A 19528-nucleotide genomic window follows, 5' to 3' on the forward strand; every position below is an offset into this window, starting at 1 on the left:
ATAAATTCATTATTTATTTATTTATATTTTAGTTTTCATGTTTTAAGTGTATAATTTTAGAATTTATAGTTAAGGTGTCTATCATGTCCTAATGTTGAATTAGAACTTAATCTAGAATCAGAGCATGACATAAAGCCATGGATTTTGCAGTTGAGGTGATGCAATATTTCTATCACTTCAATAATTTGAAGGAGAAGGAGAAGAAGTAAGTTACTCACTAACATTAAGATTTTATGTAAGCTTCAAAAGAATAATTTTTTGTTTACATTGTTAGTCTGGTTGCCCAGTTGGAGTTCATGACGATTGGAGACACCAATTTCTAAAGGCAGCTTTTAGACCAGGAAGGTTGGCTGCCAAAAATTTAAGTGATTAAACCCTATATGTTATGAAGTGATATAAATATGTTGTGATTGCGTTGGTGTAATAGTTGAATTAAATTTTGTATATTGCAGCACATTCCCTTATAGCTTAATCTTCTACGGAACCATGAGGACGAGGCGTGGAGGATTCGGAAAGTGGTGACCACTAACACAACAGATTGGTTTCTGGTAATGCATCCCACTTAATTTCCCATAATATTGAAAAGTTTGGCAATTGTGATGTTGAGTTTGTTTTCATTTCAATGAAGCGTTGTACATGTTTTTTGATACATTTTATAGTTGTGGATAGTCTTACTGTCAACAAAGCTGCGATGAGAGGAATGCTAAATTGAAAAGTAGAGAGCAGAAAATGGTTGAGTCCAAACAGTATGAGTTAGTAATGTACATAACTGTGACGGGGAAGGGAGTAGAGTTTGGTGCATCATGGGTGGATGATGTGGATAGGGTGTACATGCCTTTCAATCTTGATCACCATTGGGTGCTGGTAGAGATGAATCTTAAAGATAGGACAATATCTGTGTATGACTCAATGAAGACGGTCACTCACACGTGGCAAGAGGCTTAAAATTGGCTCCCATTACTCACATCCTACTGGATGTCCTCCTTAGTCCGTTAAGGGATGTGAAGAAGAGACCTTGACCAATCTACGTAAGTACAAGGTCCTTATAACAAGAGAACGAATGAGTTGAAATTTCACTTATTTGTTACTCAGTTTAGTTAAATTATTTAATTGTTTATGAACTTGTTGAATTGTTGTATTGCACAGGGGGAATTACGGTATTTTCACCTTAAAAGTGATTGAGTTGTTGCCCACTGGCCTTCCTTTGGATGTAATTACGTAGTCCAACATACCTGCATTGTGACTGAGGATGGCAATTGACATGTTGCACGGGGTTCACAAAGTGTAGAGTGAGTTAAAAGTAAGAATTTTAGTGTAGTGTTAGTGTAGGGAGATAATATGATGAACAATGTTAGTCCAAAAACAACTATTATATTGTTGACATATTTTGTTGGAGATCTTTTTCCATTAGTTCACGCGTTTGTAATTTTGTGGGATGAATTTAATGTGTTAGACAATTGTGTGAGGACTTGCTACTTGTTTTGGATGACGTAAGTGGTAACCCTTGCAATTTTATATGTTGGATGAATGTTGATGAGAATTTATGAAATCAACTATTATGCTGAAGGAACGTTTATGACAGTTTATGATACCAACCCTTATTTGTTAATATCTTTCCATATTGGTACTTGTATAACGAATGAATGTATGTGACAAGTTATGAAATATTAATGTGTAAGTGACATTCTCAGTTATCACTACGATTAATGCGTAAGTGACATTTATTTCGTTAACATGTTCAACCAATGAGGATTATGAAAGGCTCATTCACAAATACTTTCTGCGACTAAATAAGGACATATAGCGATGAAAAAAGCAAATATAATAAGTAAGGCTAATGAGTTTGAGCTTGGATTGTTAAATTCCCATATTCAAACAAAATTTCAGAAAAGTTGAGAGATATTAAAGAACCTACGAAATGCAAAATACAGTTACTACTTAAAACATAAAGAATAAATTAAAACATCTTAAACATGAAATTAAACCATAAAGTAATACATCATAAATTAAAACAAGAAATTAAACCATATGCACTTGTAAAATGTTCAACTCCATCATCAGTTGTCATCACTGACCATCTTATTACTCCCTGCACCTTCAGCCATTGCATCTCTGTTTCTTTTTATTGAACGAACTGCAAATAACAATCATCCTCTCCTGATCATCCCCTTTCGGACCCACTCTTAACTCATCCCCTAGACCATCATCCTTGGTACTTGCTATTTATGGGAAGCAAAGGATGAGATCATCTTCTAAGTCTACCAATGTAATATAGTCATCTTTAACACTAGGTGGCAGCACATTAGCTCATCCTCGAACATCTTATTCACGAGGAACCAACTTACTTCTAGCTCTTCCATACCACATCCATATTTCTCAACTGCCCTTCTCCCATAATAGAAGCATGCCTCAAATAACTTTTCGTGACTCATAAAAGTTGACAACTCATCCATCCCCATTCATGATTAGTACTCGCTTGAGCGGCAGACAAACGTCAATTTCTATTAAAACCCTGATGAGGATTGCATTAAAGGAATTAATAGACCCATCATCCATCCTTACAAGGCTCGTAATCGATTATAATGGTCATCATGATATCTCGGTCCCTAAACTGCATTGGCATCCTAGCGATTTGAACCACCCTCCAGTAAGTTACCCGGTCTGATTCCTTGAAGTGCTATGTCTACATTTTGAAGTGGAAAATCTGTTGTTTGACATACTAAGGACTATTTTTGATGACGTAATCAACTTTGTTCTCGTCATTGAACTCCACCATAAACCACTTGCTGCTGAAGTGGTCCACAAAGAAGTTGTTTTTAACACATTGTTTCCAACACAGAGCAAGTTTCCTATGGAGAACTCTTCGTCCTTGGATTTCCCAAACATTTTCCCATCAACACCCTAGACTTCATATGGGTCACGTTCACAGTGATCTTGTTGGTGTCAATCCTTGTGACACCCCTCTCCAATGTGAACTTACAGTTATCTTTTTCCCCGACAATTGGGGGTTGACCATGGTTATGGATTGAGAATGGGTTTGCCTATGAAGGAAGATCGGGCAATGAGATTGATCTCGTACGGCAGAAGGAAGTTCTCGGAACTCGTAAGTTGAAAGCCATTGGAAAAGTGAAAGACTAAGAGGTAGTTTTCAGTTTAGGGGTTTGAATGATGAGATAGCAAGGAGATTATGGCATGCAAACTTAACAACACCACCCTTAAATAGAGGATTAAGGTGGTGTGTACAACATAACCAACATCCAAATAATGATGACCAATATAGCAGTTATATATGCATAGTGAAGTCATCTATGCATGCAAACATTGCACCCCTAAGGTGCCTAGGGGAAATGAAAGCTATCCATATTTGATAATGGCTACCCAATCGAGGCACATAAAGGGCATAACCTCCTCACCAATATTTTGCATGCCAAGAGTAGAGGTCCCTACAATTATTCCCAACCATTCATCTGCCAACGTGGGTGTTAAATCTGCAGTCGTAACTTTATTATGCATGGGATGATAGTTTATGACATATTATGACACAAAACCCTAGAAAAGAAACTCCCAAGAAGAAACCACCTGATTTGGAGACATGGTAGGGTATGATTGGATGTTTAAGCCAACAATAAAGGCTGAGGTAAAAACTCCCTTCCACCACCAGATTTACCATGTGGCAGCAAAGATTTATTGTCTTCATAAACATTTCTCTCCTAAAAAAACTGCATTTTCTTCAGCTGTAACTACCCCCTGAATTATCCACATGGCGTGGTCAGATAACGTCACATGAAAATTCCCTTGGAATATTGAATTTTTATGAATAAAATTGATAAAAAATAAAATAAAAATGTTAAAATCCAAAAAATTATGGAGAGGCTCGGGATCACATCCTCTACGTGATGGTCATGGTCATATGGCAATGTGAAATTTTGGAACGATTATAATGGTGGTGAATAGTGTTTTCACTAGATTGGCCATAAACTTGTAAAAAATGAAGTAATTTTTTTCATAAATGGAAAAATGTGAAAAATAATAGCAACGCTGGTACAGACAAGGGATACAACTTTCATGAAGGACGGAAATACAAATCATGTACCCATAATGCAAAATCCGTTGCAGCCAATAGTAACTATCAGATTGTCGTTTATGTTTATGCCTTGGTTTGGTCATCGCCGTTAAGGTTTTTCAGTCATGTTTTTTTAAAGTTTCATATTTTGGTGGATTGCGAGAGATGAACGGTTTAGATTGTTCACCTGACATTCAAAAATTTATGGATTGGTCAAATATTGCTCGTTGTTTTATGCATTTTAGAAACTTAGTAAACATCGAGCGGTATATTAGCAAACTACAAATTTTGAAAAGTAGACCAACTCAAGTCATGTAAGTGTAACCAGTTTGGTTCGGTAAGTGGCAAACCCAAGAACTAAACTTAACCCGACCAAAACTGTTTCGTTCGGCTCAATTGGGTTGGTTCAGTTAAACTTGCTACACGGAGAGAGAGAGAGAGAGAGAGAGAGAGAGAGAGAGAGAGAGAGAGAGAGAGAGAGAGAGAAGTGAAACGGGAAAGGGAAATGGCGAGGAATTTACACTATGTTTGGATGAAGAAATTTAAGATTACTAAGAAATTTTAAAATGACAGAAATTGAAATGACGAGATTTTATTTTTTAGAATTTGTGAATTTTTTTGTTTGGTTAATCTAAAAAACAATGGAGTTGAATACGGAATTTGTTATTTTAAGCCTTCAATCATAGAAATTGGGAAATGAAACCTATTTACATGTAATTTAAACTTGAAAATTGGAGGTCCCAAATTCCAAGTTCTTTTTCCATACGGAAATTCTAAATTTCTATATTTATGAATCAAAACAAGGGAATTGGTGTATGTCAATTTATAAATTCTGACTTTTATCTAAATTTCAAGTTTAATTCCCTCATCCAAACATAGTGTTAGAGGTTTTGGTACGGAATTTTCTTGCCAATTCTAATTGTATCCAACACCGTACTCTGAAAACCCTAACCCTAGCTTCAAACCCAATTACACCATCTCCACGATCCAATTCATTCTCCAATTCCCTCCGCTCCCCAAATGTTTATTTTCTGCTGCAGCAGCACCGGAGCCTCTCCTCACCCTCAGGACGTTCTAGTTCAGGTCGCTCAAGATTTACTAGCCTTAACTCAGAGCTCCAATTTCGAAGGGCAATGTTCAAACTTCGGTGTACGGTTGTAAATGTTTACTTTTTGATTTGCGACTTAGGACTTATATATAGTCTCGTCAAGTTCTTAATTTTGTTTTTATTTATTTTTTTCCTTTCCCAATTCATTGACGCAAATATATCATTCATTTAGGCTCAAAAGATATGTCACTAGTTTTCTTCTTCACTGCACCTGCCGCCTCTCATGCTTCTCATATTTGTAAGTTCCAAAGAATTTATTTTTTATCAATCAAATTTCAAATTTAAATACCTTCCTCCTTCAAGTTAATCGGTGCGTATTAATTTAATTCTTCTGTGCAGGCTCCATCATGAATCAAGTCCTTCGAGAGTTGATTCAATGACGCTCAAATGTCAAAGGATCTGAGATTGATGCTTCTAAGGTGCGCCATTTTGCAACTTGGTCTTTTGTTATCTTGTTTCGTTCTTTTTCTTATCCTTTTAAAAAGTTTGAGCCCATATTTTCTTTGCTGAATAGAGGATTGAGATCATTCTCATGTTTGGTAAGTACATGTTTTCAGAACATGTTACATTTATATGCATGGGTATGGTATATATATATACATGAAAAGGGGAATTTTAAACCCGTTGGCCTCCTCGGGTTTCCCATTCGTTAGTATGCATGCCTCATTGTTAAGTGTTGGATCCCGTTTCTAAGTTTAAGATTAGAAATACTAAACAGCTGTCTGTATAGTTATCTTCTTATGGTTCTTAAGCAGAGGCGGAGCCGTTGTAACACCGGGCCTGGCCTTGCCCTCCTTGCCTCCCCCTCTCTTAAAGTAGTATGTTTGGCTTTGAATCATGCACTTTTAGGAAAATGGCTACTATGAACTTTTACCTCATTTATCTTTGTAAGTTATCTGTCTTCATTAATTTAGATAAACCGGCCCGGAGACCAAATGTTGTCATTGACCATGATCAACTAACCTATATTTGCATTTTCATTCACCAATTCTTCATTTGTTTGATGGGCGCTTAGCTGATTTACATGTTCCTTGCTTAAGGATGGCTTATTTCTGGACCTGATGAAACAAATGTATTTGCATTAGCTATGCATCTGTACTTGCATTAGCTATATATGCATCTGTACTTAGAGCAGTTATGATATTATTTCTGGTTATGCCTAAAAACTGGTAGTCCTGACGTTGGTTTATTCTACCTATAGGAAGACTCTGATTACGCAATGAAATGGTTCAATGTCCGTGCTGTGGTAAGTGCCCGCCCTTAGAACAGTAATATAATTAAAAACAAATAATTGGTCTGTCTTTTTACCATATATCCTCACTAATTAATAGTTAAAGGCTAATTAAATAACTTTTAAACGATCGATTTATCCCTGCGTTTATCTGAGAAGGGAAAATTACTTTCCTGATAATGTGCACTTTTTTTTGCAGCCAGCGGTGGTCTTCATTAAAGATAAGGAATGGGTATTGTGGTGTTAATATTGCACAGTTGAAGTATATTTTTGAAACTCTCTACGGGTAAATATCTTCTCTTCTTGATCGGGGTACATTACACTTGTGTGCTGCGATTTATGTTTTGTTTTTAGTTTTTATGTGTGGTTCAACATTCTAGTGGATAGAGCGTTGTATTTATACCATACATTCTAGGTTCAAAGCTCTCCTCTCTTGAATTATTATAATACTTTTGAACTCTTCTCTTTCTTACATTATTGTAATAATTTCGAACCCTACTCCTTCCTTAAGTAATAATAATTTGTTTTTAATTTTTTTTTCAAAAAAAGGAATTAAGGGGGTGTAGTCAAATGATTTTAATTTTTTTTTTCAAAAAAGGAAGTAAGGGGGTGTAGTCAAATGAGGATTTTAAAGGATTTTAAAAGAATCCATTCAAATACAGGGGTAGTCAATTAAAGAATTTTAAAAGACTTTAAAATCCTGATGTAGTTAACTGGGATTTTCAAGGATTCTTATAAAGTCCTTGCAAATCTATAGGTATTAAAAAATTCATAGATTTTTTGAAGGATTTCTTTCAATAAGAGATTTTGTAGGATTTGAGAAGGGATTCTAAGCATAACAAAATCCTACCACCACCCCTAGGATTTCTTTTCAACTCCCTCGCTCTTTCTCTATCTTTCTTTCTTACTCTCCATTTTCTTCCAGACATAGAACCTGCCAACCTGATTTCCTTTCATGTTCATCCGTCACCGTCCCAGTTGCAAACTTGAATTTTTTGAATTGTACAATATTTTTTGAATTTTTTATTTCCTTTATTTTGGAATGTGTAATAATATTTCTTGTAATGCTTTGATGGGAAGTGTTAATTGGAAGCTTCAGATGATCGATAAGACCTATGTAACGGCAGGGATTGTTGCAATTGCTAAGCAACTGTCTTACATCATCGCCATTCTTCTTCGATCGCTTCGTTTTTCTTTTTTGGGCTTTCGCTTCGTTTGTTTCTGGTATCGTCATTGCTCTGTGCTTATGTCTCACAAAAATTCCAGACAGCAGTGAAGAAAATCAAGGGACTTTGGTTGGAGGCTGTGCAGTGGGTTCCAAAGAAAGGACGTGCTTTTCGCTTCACTCAAGCTAAGCTTAGATTGCTTCTGCAATAACCATCGTCATATTTGATTTCCTCGTGAATTTCAAATTTGGTGAGTTTTGAAAATGGAACAGTGGAATTTAATTTTGTTATTTCTGTTAAGTAGTATAAATTAGGCTAGCTTTAAGGTTAATTATGTATGTTCATTGATTTAATTAAGTAGAATTTGTTGATATATGTGAATTTTTTTTACAAATTAGGGTACATTGTCAACTTATGAAGTTATGTTGATGGGTTATGTAGAGGCTGGGACGTTATCTATTGTTTTGGTAAAGTTGTAGTTTTGATCCATTTAGTGCCAACGAGTCGACTTTCTGAACTTTTACAGATCATGAATCTACTTGAGTATCTACACACTCAAGGGGGAGTATTATAGATATTCTTGGATTATGATTATATAAATCCTAGATAGATTTGGTTACTATTTATTTTTTCCTCTAGGATTGTATTTACTTGGAGGACAAGTTAATCCTCTCCTTATCTTCTACTATAAATAAAGGCATTGTGTGGAGGGAAAAACATATATACAAGAAATCCCTACACTTTCTCCACTCTCTCTTGTCGCCCCACCCCCCTCTCCCTTTCAGTTAAATACGTGACAACATTGTGCTTATTATGATCTTTCAGTTTTTAAATTATGAATTGAGTTGTATAATTAAGACTTTATCTTATGCATTTTGATTTGGTATCTAAAAAGGATTTGCTTTGATTTGGTTTGTATATTGATTTAGGATTTGATTGTTTTGCTTCTTGGACTAATTGAATGCAGGCCTTCAGTTTGGATATTTGGGTTGCTGATTAGATATGACACTATTTTCTTAAAGCCCAAACAAAAGAAAGAAAAAAGAGTTAAATGTGCTTAGGCCCAAAACTGCCCGGAAAGTGAACCGAACAGAACAAGAACTAGAACTAAACCAAAGCCGAAATGAAAAACCAAACCGAATCAGAACCTTAAAAATAAACTAGTTTGGTCCTCATTTGGACAGTGAATCGAACAGACCGAACCAAACCGTGCCCACCCTTATTAGTAGCTCTTCTGAGTTCTGACTAGGGATGGGCAAATATCCATCAGTTATGGGTAACCGCGGTTACCCGTCCATTTAAATTTCACGGTTACGGTTATAGGTAACTGTTTAGATAAATAAACGGTTATGGATATAACCGTTTACCTGCGAAATTTAAATGGGCGGTTATGGGTATTAGTCGTGGTTATAAATGGGTAACCATTTACCCATTTATTTTATATATGTAAAATTAACACAAACCATGTTCCTTATCGGACAAAACTTAGATCAATGCTATTGACTATAGTGCATGATTTCTATAGCTAATATAATATAGTTTTCCTTAACCACTTTAAATTTCATGGTCCATTATATATATTATGTTAATATTTTACATTGTGAGTCAAATAACCCAAGAATACTGTCCTTTAACAGTTTTCGTAACCCAAGAATACTTAGCAAATTTTATATTACCTTCATTGCTAACGTCCATAAACTATTATTTCAATTATTGGAATGGTATACAAACTTAAAATATTAAAATGCATAAATGTATTATGAATGTATCTATAATGGTGTTTAATTGTTAGAAAAATAAATTTTGAAAAATTTTTCTTTTTTAATTTTGAAGTTGTTAAAAAACACGTAGACAGGTGAAAAATGAGTAAATGGTAAAAAAGAAAGGATAAACTGGTTTAAAAATGATAAATGGGTAAATGAGTATTAAAAGGTTATGGTTAAATGGTTACACGATGATGGGTATGGCTAACCGTTTATAAACGGTTATGGGTATGAGTATAAATGTTTAGACAATTACCCAACGGGTAAACGGTTATGCGGGTATGAGAATAAACGGTTATGGATAAATAACCGCGGTTACTCGGCCACCATAAACGTTGCCCATCCCTAGTTTTGACCCCCTACATGTGAAATATATAGCAGAGGGAGGCCATAGAAAAAGTATATAGAGATCAATTCTTATTTCTGGTTTTGCATATATTAAAGTAAAACCAGCTACCGTTGCAGCCTCTTATTATGAGATTTTGGAGCTCAGATATCTTAGAAGGGCTCCTTTGCGCTAAAAAAAAAAAAAAGAAAGGAAAAGTTAATACACAAATCGTTCATGTTTCGCTGCACTCGCTGGGAGAACTGATCCAGATACCGGTTGCCTGCTTTCAACTGTAGGGGTTGGTCAAATCCCAAAACCCATGCATAAAACGATATGGCCATCTTTCTCTCGTACACATGCAGATCAAATGCTGTATCCTCCTCCAGCTCCATCTCTTTCAATCATTCTCTCTCTCTCTCTCTAAACCCTAACCCTACCACAGTTTAACAACCCCCTAAATCTCACATAATTAGCAACAACTCCAAATAACGTGCGAAAATAATTCCTAGAGAAACAAACTTAATAGTATTAGCTCGCCAACAAGGTCTCTGCTCCAAATATAGTTCTAAACAGTTTTATTTGAATCCATCATTTGATTTTTAACACTAACATCATAAGTAAATTTGAGGTAGACTTTGCAACATTGCAACATAAAACATATATAAAAACTATAAAATAAACCCAATATATAGATAGTGGGAAAAAAAAACTCTTGGTTACGAAATTAGAAGTATTGGAGCCTCCCAAATTAATGTAGATCTGATGGGAAATTTCATAGGGTATATATGAAGCAAATATATCCTTCACTAGGTGGATATTATAAGCTTGATAATACAGAGAACTTCCAAGAATTAGAACTTTGATAACAATTTATAGATAAGTAAGCTCTGAACACACCTAGTGCAAAAAAGAAATTTTTCGATAACGCAAGCCCATATAGTGTTACAATTCGCTCACATAATATTACCATGTGTATAATCATGAATGCTAAATTCTAAATTCATGTGTTATAATTTGAGAATTTAGCAACAACCCTTAACAGAAATAAAAAATAATAGTTAACATTTAATTTGAGAATTTAGCAACAACCCTTAACAGAAATCCAAGATAATAAGTAACATTTACACGAGTTAAGATGTAATATAATTTGGGGTGTGTTATCCACACACCTCTTGATAATTTATGTCCGTTGATCTTCTTCAATTCATCCGATCCGACGGCCGAAAATTAAAAATGTGTGTGAGAAGTAAAATGGGGTGTGTGGATATCACACCCCTATAACATTTGCCCCTACCGTAGTACTATGCACTTTTTCATTGGGATTTGAAAGATACTCTCATGCATAACCCTCCTAAAAACAACTATTGTTTCATTTCATTAACAAGATTTAACTGGTGTCGGAGAGTCTTCAACTAGCACCACATAAGCGCCAATCCGATGACCTAATTCCATCCTTTTTTATTGCAGTTGAAAAGACTTCTTTCCGGGCAGAGAACAATGTACTTTAAATTGTTGTTATCTAAAGTTTACGAGCTATTGACGAAAATAATTAATGCATCTGGTGTAATTAAAAAACCCTAATTACCATTAATCTATGAAAGAGTGGGCGCTGCATTGTTTGAAGGTTCTGAGCAATTGCCTGGGAGCACAATTTCTGGTGACGTGTGCTTTGGATGGGAACACCGAGCATCTCAAGCTATTTTGTCATGTACGTACACGGGTGTACTGAAAATCCAAATTTAGTGCTTGTTTAAATTCATATTCCGAGAATAATCTGCTTTGCCTACGATATTGTCCCATAAGTAGGGATGGGTAACACATGGAGGAGATCGATATATCCCAACTACCAACACCCATTAATTCTATTTATATCAGTCAATAATCTAGGGTTAAATTATTGGGTTCCATGTAGGTTCAAAATCAGTTTTATTTGCAATTGTTTGACGTTTGAACTCCTTTGCGTTATGAATAAAACTTTCACTTGATAAATTAACTTTTGAAAAAAAAAAAAAAAAGCCATCTGAAGTTTGATGTCTCACTATCTATATCGATATTTTTACACTAAGGAGAGGGGGAGTTTGGCTAAGTCACACAATATGCAGCCTAATTTGGTATTGAATTCGTCATCCACGAGATTCGAACCTAAGACCTCTCACTTCCAAGTGAAGAGGAATATCACGAGACCGTAGTGCTAAGTGATTATCTTTGTTTAGATATTAGTTATTTTACTACCAAAGTTGATTGTTATGCCATGAGCATCGTGTTATAGTACATAGACATTAGTTTTTATTCATGAATATCATGAAATGACTCATTATTGTTATTCAGTTTTGGACTTCCTATCTTAACGTTTAATGTTTTAACATGTAACGTTTGACAAGAAATTTAAAGTTACACTAAAATCATCATAGTTTATAGTCCAAGGTCACATAGAATAAGGACGCTATTATTACTAACATAGAATGACATAGAATGACATTGTTGTTACTGTAACAAGTTGGTTTACAATGTCAGCATCATATTATACTGTTAATTTACGATGTTATGGGTGAATATAAACACAATACAAAAATATTGTTCGATTTAAGGGTAACTTTTTTGGGAGAGAGAGAAAACCAAAAACTAACCTATTTCATAGGGGTGGACACTTGGAACTGAAAACCGAAACCAAAATACAGACTGAACCGAATCGCACTAAACAGTTCGATTTTTACAATTTTGAAACGGTTTCAGTTTGAAACCAAACCAAAAACCGCATAATATAAAAATATTTTTAGACTTTTTAAAGTTCATAACAACTAATGTAATTTATATTGTTTATATTTTTGTATTGTGTAGAGTTGATCAATTCGAATTCAAGCATTGCCTCTCTAATAAAATCCACAATACCAACAACTAGCTCCAAGTCTATCTCAAGCTTCTCGTTCACAAGGTTCAATGGCTTCTTATTCATCGGTTTTACTTTCACAAAGTTCAAGGTCTTCTCAAGTACATTCTCAAGCTTGAGTGCCTTCTCAAGCCCTTTCACAAGCTCAAAGGTTTCCTAAACCTTCGAAGACTAAGTGTCCAAAAGGAAAGCGAGTGGGAAAGGGTTGAACGGTTCAAAATTTCAAAGTAGTGACTTGAAACACCAACTTTTTTTTTTTGTTGAATTGCATGAAACCAAAACCAAAGTAGTGACTTGGTACAAGTGAGGTGCAAACTGAAACCAAAACCATTTGATACCGAACTAAACCAAAGCGAAATGGTTTGACTCCATTTTGATTCTACCTCAAAACTACACCGAATGGAGCCAAATTAAATTTTGGTTTTGGTTTTGGTTTCGATTTTGGTTTTACCCTAAACCACACAAAACCGTTTGCACCCCTAATATTTCATTGGTTCTTAAGGCTTAAGCTGGAGAGTGAGAGAGTGAGAGAAAGATAGATAGAGAGAGAGAGAGAGAGAGAAACAAAGACTAACCCATATTTCCTTGTTTCTTAAGCTGTTTTTGCTAAAGTAAATTTCTTTTTGTGAGCTAAAGGCCAGCTGTAAAATGAATTTTTGTTTTAAAAAGTGTAAAGGGGATAACTCTGGTTCTAATGTGAACGCGAAAGTACAAGGGACTATTGACTTCAAAAGTGAAATAGAATATTAATCCATGCAGTGGTAGAATGTGAAGAGGAACATTTTACTAGCTTATTTGCAAGACCTTTGGGAATGTTTATTACTAGTTGTTCAAACAAAACCAATTAAACGACAAGGTTTTTTACTTTATTTTTCAGATGCTAACGCACCTAGTTGTTTATGTGCGTGAATAATTGTTTTTTATCAGAGCATCTTAATCTGTATGAAAATGATATATGTGCATTGATGGACAAAGTAAAAAGAGATGTGCATAAAAAGAAAAATGTGTACGAAAATTACTTCCCATATTATTAATATTTTATGTGCAAGATTAACATGTACATTCCTGTCTACCTCCTTGATAAACTGCCATTTACATATATTCACAAAATATTGCATCCTTCCCATTATTCTCAAGAGAACCAAATCCTTTTTTTATCTTAAAGCTTTAAAAGTCCCAAACACAACAAGGTAGACATACTTAAAAGAGCTCTCAACTGCATTGGCCTGAAATGAAATCCCGAAATTTTGTTTTGCTACAATAATTTGACCACCATTTGGTTCTAAATTTTGCTGGCAGTTTAGCTAAATTGGAAAAAGATAATTTATTAGTGAGAAAAAAGGGGCTGAAAGGAAAATAAAAAACTTGAAGGAGCTAATTGATAACATCAGGTTCTGAGGGTGACATCCAAATGGAGGCTGAGAGTAAGCAACGAGACTTCCAACCTAAAACCAGCCTATGATTGGCCACCTCCTCCGCCCTATAACCATCATTAAATAAACCCAACAAAAGTTTTGCTTGACAATGATTGGCAAAGCTTATTGGCATTGGCTTAAACCCTACTGCGCCCAACCACTCCCACCAAGAGCAACCCACTTCCTCATTAGCACGGTAGATACGAGCTAATGACCCGGCTATTCGAGGGCCCAAGAACACTCTCTCCACTAGGGCTCGGGCTCGGTTTTGCATTGGGAAGCCGGCCTCGAGGGAGTCGTATACCGCCGAGTAATGATACAATGAATCCATGAAGCGGGCCACAAAGCCTCCGTCCCCTGCTGGCCGCACTTCTTCCTCGACTAAAGTGACTAGTCTCGGATTAAGGGTCTTGGATCCAGATAAAAACGAAGCAATTGAATCTTGAGAACGGTAATTAAAATGTGGGAGGTTTAGCATACAATTGATCACCAAGGCCTCTCCTTTAACTAATTTCAAAGCGGACGGTCGAAACGTCTCATCAGAATCCAATCTACATTGGTGAAAAGAAAATGGCTGACCAATCGACACTGCAAATGCGGTCAAACGACGACCGGTCTCTTGAACAGTCCCGATCGACCGCCTCCCGCTGCCACCCCTCGACAAGGCCGTGATCCTAAGATGTGGGGTAGGTGGGCCCTCCTTCCGGGATACCAAGGCCTGCATCAACGATGCCCATTGGATCCCTTCCATGATGTCATAATCCACAACGTGGACCCGGCTATCGTGGGCCACGGCCTCTAAAATCGCCTGATTGGCTGTGAAGTGCCCAAACTTAACATAAGGCGACATGTCCTGGAGCAGTTGAAACGCAGCGATCACGTCGTCAGTCGGATGGTGGCCGTGATCGCGGTAGGCCCCATTCCCAATCAAATTCTTACCATGCAAACCCCCGGCGCCTTCTAGCAAACCCTGGAGGGCCTCGGTAAAATACGCCGCCAACCTCTCCATGTTAGAACCGTCAGTTGGAGAGACCAACTCCTTGAGCCGAAACAATATCACCCGAGCCAAATCTCGGCTCTTGTTTGCGCCGGTCAGCGCCTCCGCCGCCGCCATCAACAGATGGACAAGCCTCAACCCCTTCGAGTCCTCGCCGTTAGCGCTGCCATCTTCGTCCGTTAACGTCATCATTTCTGCCGACGACGTTGTGTCATTAGATGCTTCTAATTCTAGATGCTCGTTCTGGGCCGACGACAAGTTCACCTCGGTGCTGCCGTCTTGGTCTTCCATCATCGACTCAATGAGCCCATGAAAGTCTTCGCCCGTGAGATGGTCCGTCGGTTCCAGAGCATCCCAGTCCACCACCGGAGACCAGTTGTACCAGTTGTCGGTGGAAACGGTGTTGGTGCTTGTGGTGGTGGTGCTGGAGCCGGATAAATCGAGATCGAGGTCATGCCCATCAATGGCAATAGCCATAGCTGAGCTCAACAGCAACTGGGTCATGCAGTTAGGTTAACGGGTTAATAGGTTTTTGTTTTGGTGGAGAAGTGGTGGTAGATAGAGGGATCAGAGGAGAAAAAGGATGTGGAACAAGAGAGTTTGGAGTATGTTAAGCTAATACTTAAGATATCAATATCGACTAATTGATGGGCTCATCATGATCATCCTGCCCAAGGTTGAGCTTGGTTTTATACACTGCGGGACTTAATCAGACATGATTAGTTAAATATATTTAATTCACTTTACACTGCTGCCCCTAAGTTTTAACATATTTTCAAACGAGTAATGTTAGGTGATTAAATTTGTTGGGGTAATATTAGAAAAACTAAATTTATAGATTAAATTTATAAACCATATGGTGTGTCACCCAATAAGAAATAAGTACAGTAATCAATATTTAATTAATAATCAAGGGAATTGTTTTTGGCACTCTAAAAATCTCATTTTACACTCCAAACTTTCTATATTTGGAAAAAAAAATACACTTGTGAGGAGTGTAAAATGAGATTTTTGGAGAGCCAATAACACTTCCCAAAATCAAATCATCGAATTCCATATCATTTCGTTTGCAAATTTAGTCTTCTTACCATTACACTTGGATTTTTACTTAGGCAATAAACATGCTCAATTTTTTTATTGGTAACATGTAATTTAGTTTTCAAATTTTGTCTTCATAGCATTACTCTTTTCAAACCTAAGCCAACTAGTTTACAAAAAAAAAAAAAAAAAAAAAGAAAAGGAAAAAGAAAATCAAACCACCTAATTAATTAAAATAATTTGCATTGGGGGTATCTTTTTATGTTTATGGTTTATTTTATTTTCATTTGTTTATGCGGTTTAACTTCAAATCTCAAAGCACCATTTTTTATTTAAAATATCAGTGACAATACTAATTAATAATTCAGTTTAAGCAACTAATTAGAGATAGTTTGTTTTAAGTTCAAATTGCAGTTTCAAATGGATACAGTAAACGTTCGAGTTAATTGGCATCGGTCTTATTTTGCTAAACATGTTTGTGATAGTGAATGAGCAAGTAGAATTATAAGTTTGGTGCGCGAATTTGTTGTGTGTTTCGGTGAGAATTTGGTGTACTAAAGATAAAATTTCATTTAATGAGTAAAATACTTCATTTCTTTTATTTTTCGCTTATTTAAGTCTTCAAAATTGATCATATTTTGAAAATTCAAGCAAAAAATTTCAAACTAAGGCTTTCTTTAAGTTGAGAAGATTGCATATTGAAAGCTATACCCAGTGATCACATTTCCTTTTGCAATGTTGACTGATTCTCTTTCTATTTGTATGATATATATTTTTTTTAACATCATTTGACACATAAATAGGTAACATAACATAATACGTCAAAGAATTTTAATATAGTTTTTGAGTAAAGATAAAATATCAAACATAAGAAATTGTCCAAGTACATATATAGGTAGGAGGAGTTTGCAGACTTATTACTTCACATGAACTTCAAATGTTTTTATTTTTACACGCAATTGAATTATTGGAGATCAAGTTCCATTCGATAGATCCGTCAATTGTTTCACAGATTGTATATGGCAATACGTGACGAGTTCTAGGGCCTGGCTTCAATTCGTGTGGCAGTCAAGGTTTAGAGTTATAGGTTACTTTAGGGTTCGGGTTATTTTGGGTTTTATGAGCTTAGTTTTTGAGTTTAGTTTAGTGGTGATGCTTGTAGATTTTGTATTTCGGGTTTTTTACTTTCGTTGTTAATGTCTTAGATATCTGTAAACATCTAGATGTATGATTAAAGTATAGCCCGCTTTCTCCACCCTAAATGTAGATAATATCGTCTATATTTAAGAGTTTAACTAATGACATATTGTTTTTATAAAAAGTAAAATAAAATAATTGAAAATATTAAAGGTAATCTGGTAATGATGTTTAAGGTCAAAATGTTTTAAAACAAAAAAAATTTATTTTCCACCTCATTTAAATACCACTCTTTTTTGCTATGTTTTGGCGAGGGACTTTCAAATTCTAAGGACACAATGTTAGTTAGAGAGGACTAGAAATGCACTTCATGAAAATAACAAAAAACATGTGAGAGGGATTGGTAAATAACTACATAAAATGAGTCATTTATAAATTCCTCATAAGTGCCCTTGTAATGATCATGTAGTGCATTTTTAATATCATTTTATAGTTTATTACTTCATCACTTCAACAAAATTCCTCATCCAAACACATCCTTAATAGTTCGACTACTCTCAATGAATTTCTTATTTTCTATTGCCCTCATCGTCCATCTCTCATATTCTGCATTAGCTATTCTGCCAAATAAAAGAAACGTTTATCAGTTTAATTTTTGCTTAAATAAAAATGTTAAGTTTTATGATACATAATAAGCATACCAAAAACGTGTACAAGAGTCTAGAACAGTGTCCATTTTTTGTCAATAAAGTGTGGCTAACTAATATATTTAAGAAAGCGAGACTATTGTTCCTCAAACTTCGAGAAAAGTGCCACACATAAATAAAACATATATATATTTTGATCCTTTTCTGCGGGATTGGATGCATTTAAGGCTTAAACATGTGACTTTACCAAAAAAAAAAAAAAGACTTATATCTTATATTTAACCAAAAAAAAAAAAAAAACTTAAACATGTGTTTCCAGTACATAAACATATTCGTGCGACACTCCACGTTTTTTCCATGAGAAAAAACCTCCCGACCAATTTTTTCATTATTTTCATGGAATAGCGAAGTGCAAAGGGTGGTAGGATAAATCTCATATATATATATATAGGAAAAATTAGTTTCCGGTCCCTAGTTTCTAATGTCCATTAACTAAGACCTTATCAGTTTTTAGATTTTGATCAAAGTCCCTATCATTAATATATTAATGAATTACATGTAAGTTACATAATCTTTATAAAAAAAAAAAAGTAATTGATTTAGAGTTTTAATACTCACACCCTTATTAAACTCCTAATTAATTTTCAATTCAAACATTTCCCAAATAAAAATAAATAAAACTAGAATAAGTTTGTACCCATTAAATTTTTATAAAAAAATTTCAATTTTTTAAGCTTATATGTATCCATTCTTAAATATACCAATTTGTTAAAAATGTACCCTTTTTTTAATTTAAAATGTACCCATTTTTTTTTATATAAAATTTCATTCAAACTTTTCTCTAATCCATTTTTAAACTTATATGGATACATTCTATTTTCGTTGATTTGAGAATGTATCCATGTCAAGTTTAATAGAAGAAATTTAATAATGTTATTAAGGCTTTTTTTTTTGTGCTTTTGAAAAATATACCCATGCTTTGGTACAATAATTTTTTGGTTAGTTTTGATGAATGTACCCATGTATACACACACACACACACACACACACACACACATATATACATACACACACACACACAAAATATATTGGAGAGTATAATTCATCTTTAATATTTTTAATCCCATAAAATATGGGTTTCATTTAAAATCTCATTAATATAAATAACTACAAATTTTATTTTTAATTTAAAAATATAATAACCTACATAAAAATACATTATTGCATTAATGTCATTAATGTGAGGGACTTCAATCAAAAGTTAAAAACCACCAAGGTTTCAATCAAAGAACATTGGTAATTAAGGACCGCATTCAAAGTGTCCCATATATATATCTCTGTGTGTGTGTGTGTGTGTGTGAATAGTAAATTAGAAAGAAAAACACCCGCAAATAATTCTAAGTTTTTATAGAAAATATGTCATCAGCTCAATTGACAAGAAATATCACTTTTATACATCTGCTTGTTATTTTTTAATTAATTTATAATTGTGAAATCCTATGAAGGTATTGTTAACTACATTGCAATGGTTGAGAATTGAAAGGAAAAACAAGTAGAAAAGATGAACAGAAAGATGAATGAGAGATATGAGAGAGAGAGTTTAGATAGAGAAATAGGTTTTGTATTAATTAATCAAAAGAAGATTACACATACTGTTTATATAGAAATCCTAACTACTTTAACCAAATACTAACTACCTAACTATATTACTAATTGTATTACATTTTTACCCTTAATAGGTACAAAGT

The 19528-nt window shown here is 34.9% G+C and overlaps 1 protein-coding gene and 1 long non-coding RNA gene across 2 annotated transcripts; one reads left to right on the plus strand and one right to left on the minus strand.

Moving 5' to 3' along the window:
• Positions 1-5041: 5041 nt before the first annotated feature.
• Positions 5042-6855, plus strand: LOC126605025 (uncharacterized). Its single transcript, XR_007616821.1, has 5 exons — positions 5042-5212; positions 5344-5409; positions 5511-5590; positions 6373-6417; positions 6602-6855. It is a non-coding gene; the product is annotated as an uncharacterized LOC126605025 (long non-coding RNA).
• Positions 6856-13773: 6918 nt separating this feature from the next.
• On the minus strand, positions 13774-15602 carry LOC126605024 (protein NODULATION SIGNALING PATHWAY 2-like). Its single transcript, XM_050272375.1, has one exon. It carries the CDS (start codon positions 15460-15462, stop codon positions 13921-13923), a length of 1542 nt encoding a protein of 513 aa, XP_050128332.1. The 5' UTR covers positions 15463-15602; the 3' UTR covers positions 13774-13920.
• Between the last annotated feature and the right edge of the window lie 3926 nt (positions 15603-19528).

The sequence above is a fragment of the Malus sylvestris genome, chromosome 15 (assembly GCF_916048215.2).
Source record: "Malus sylvestris chromosome 15, drMalSylv7.2, whole genome shotgun sequence".
Lineage (NCBI taxonomy): Eukaryota > Viridiplantae > Streptophyta > Magnoliopsida > Rosales > Rosaceae > Malus > Malus sylvestris.

Excerpts from the sequence above, each read along its gene's own strand:
- LOC126605024 (XM_050272375.1), bottom strand. The coding sequence starts at position 15,462 with ATGACCCAGTTGCTGTTGAGCTCAGCTATGGCTATTGCCATTGATGGG.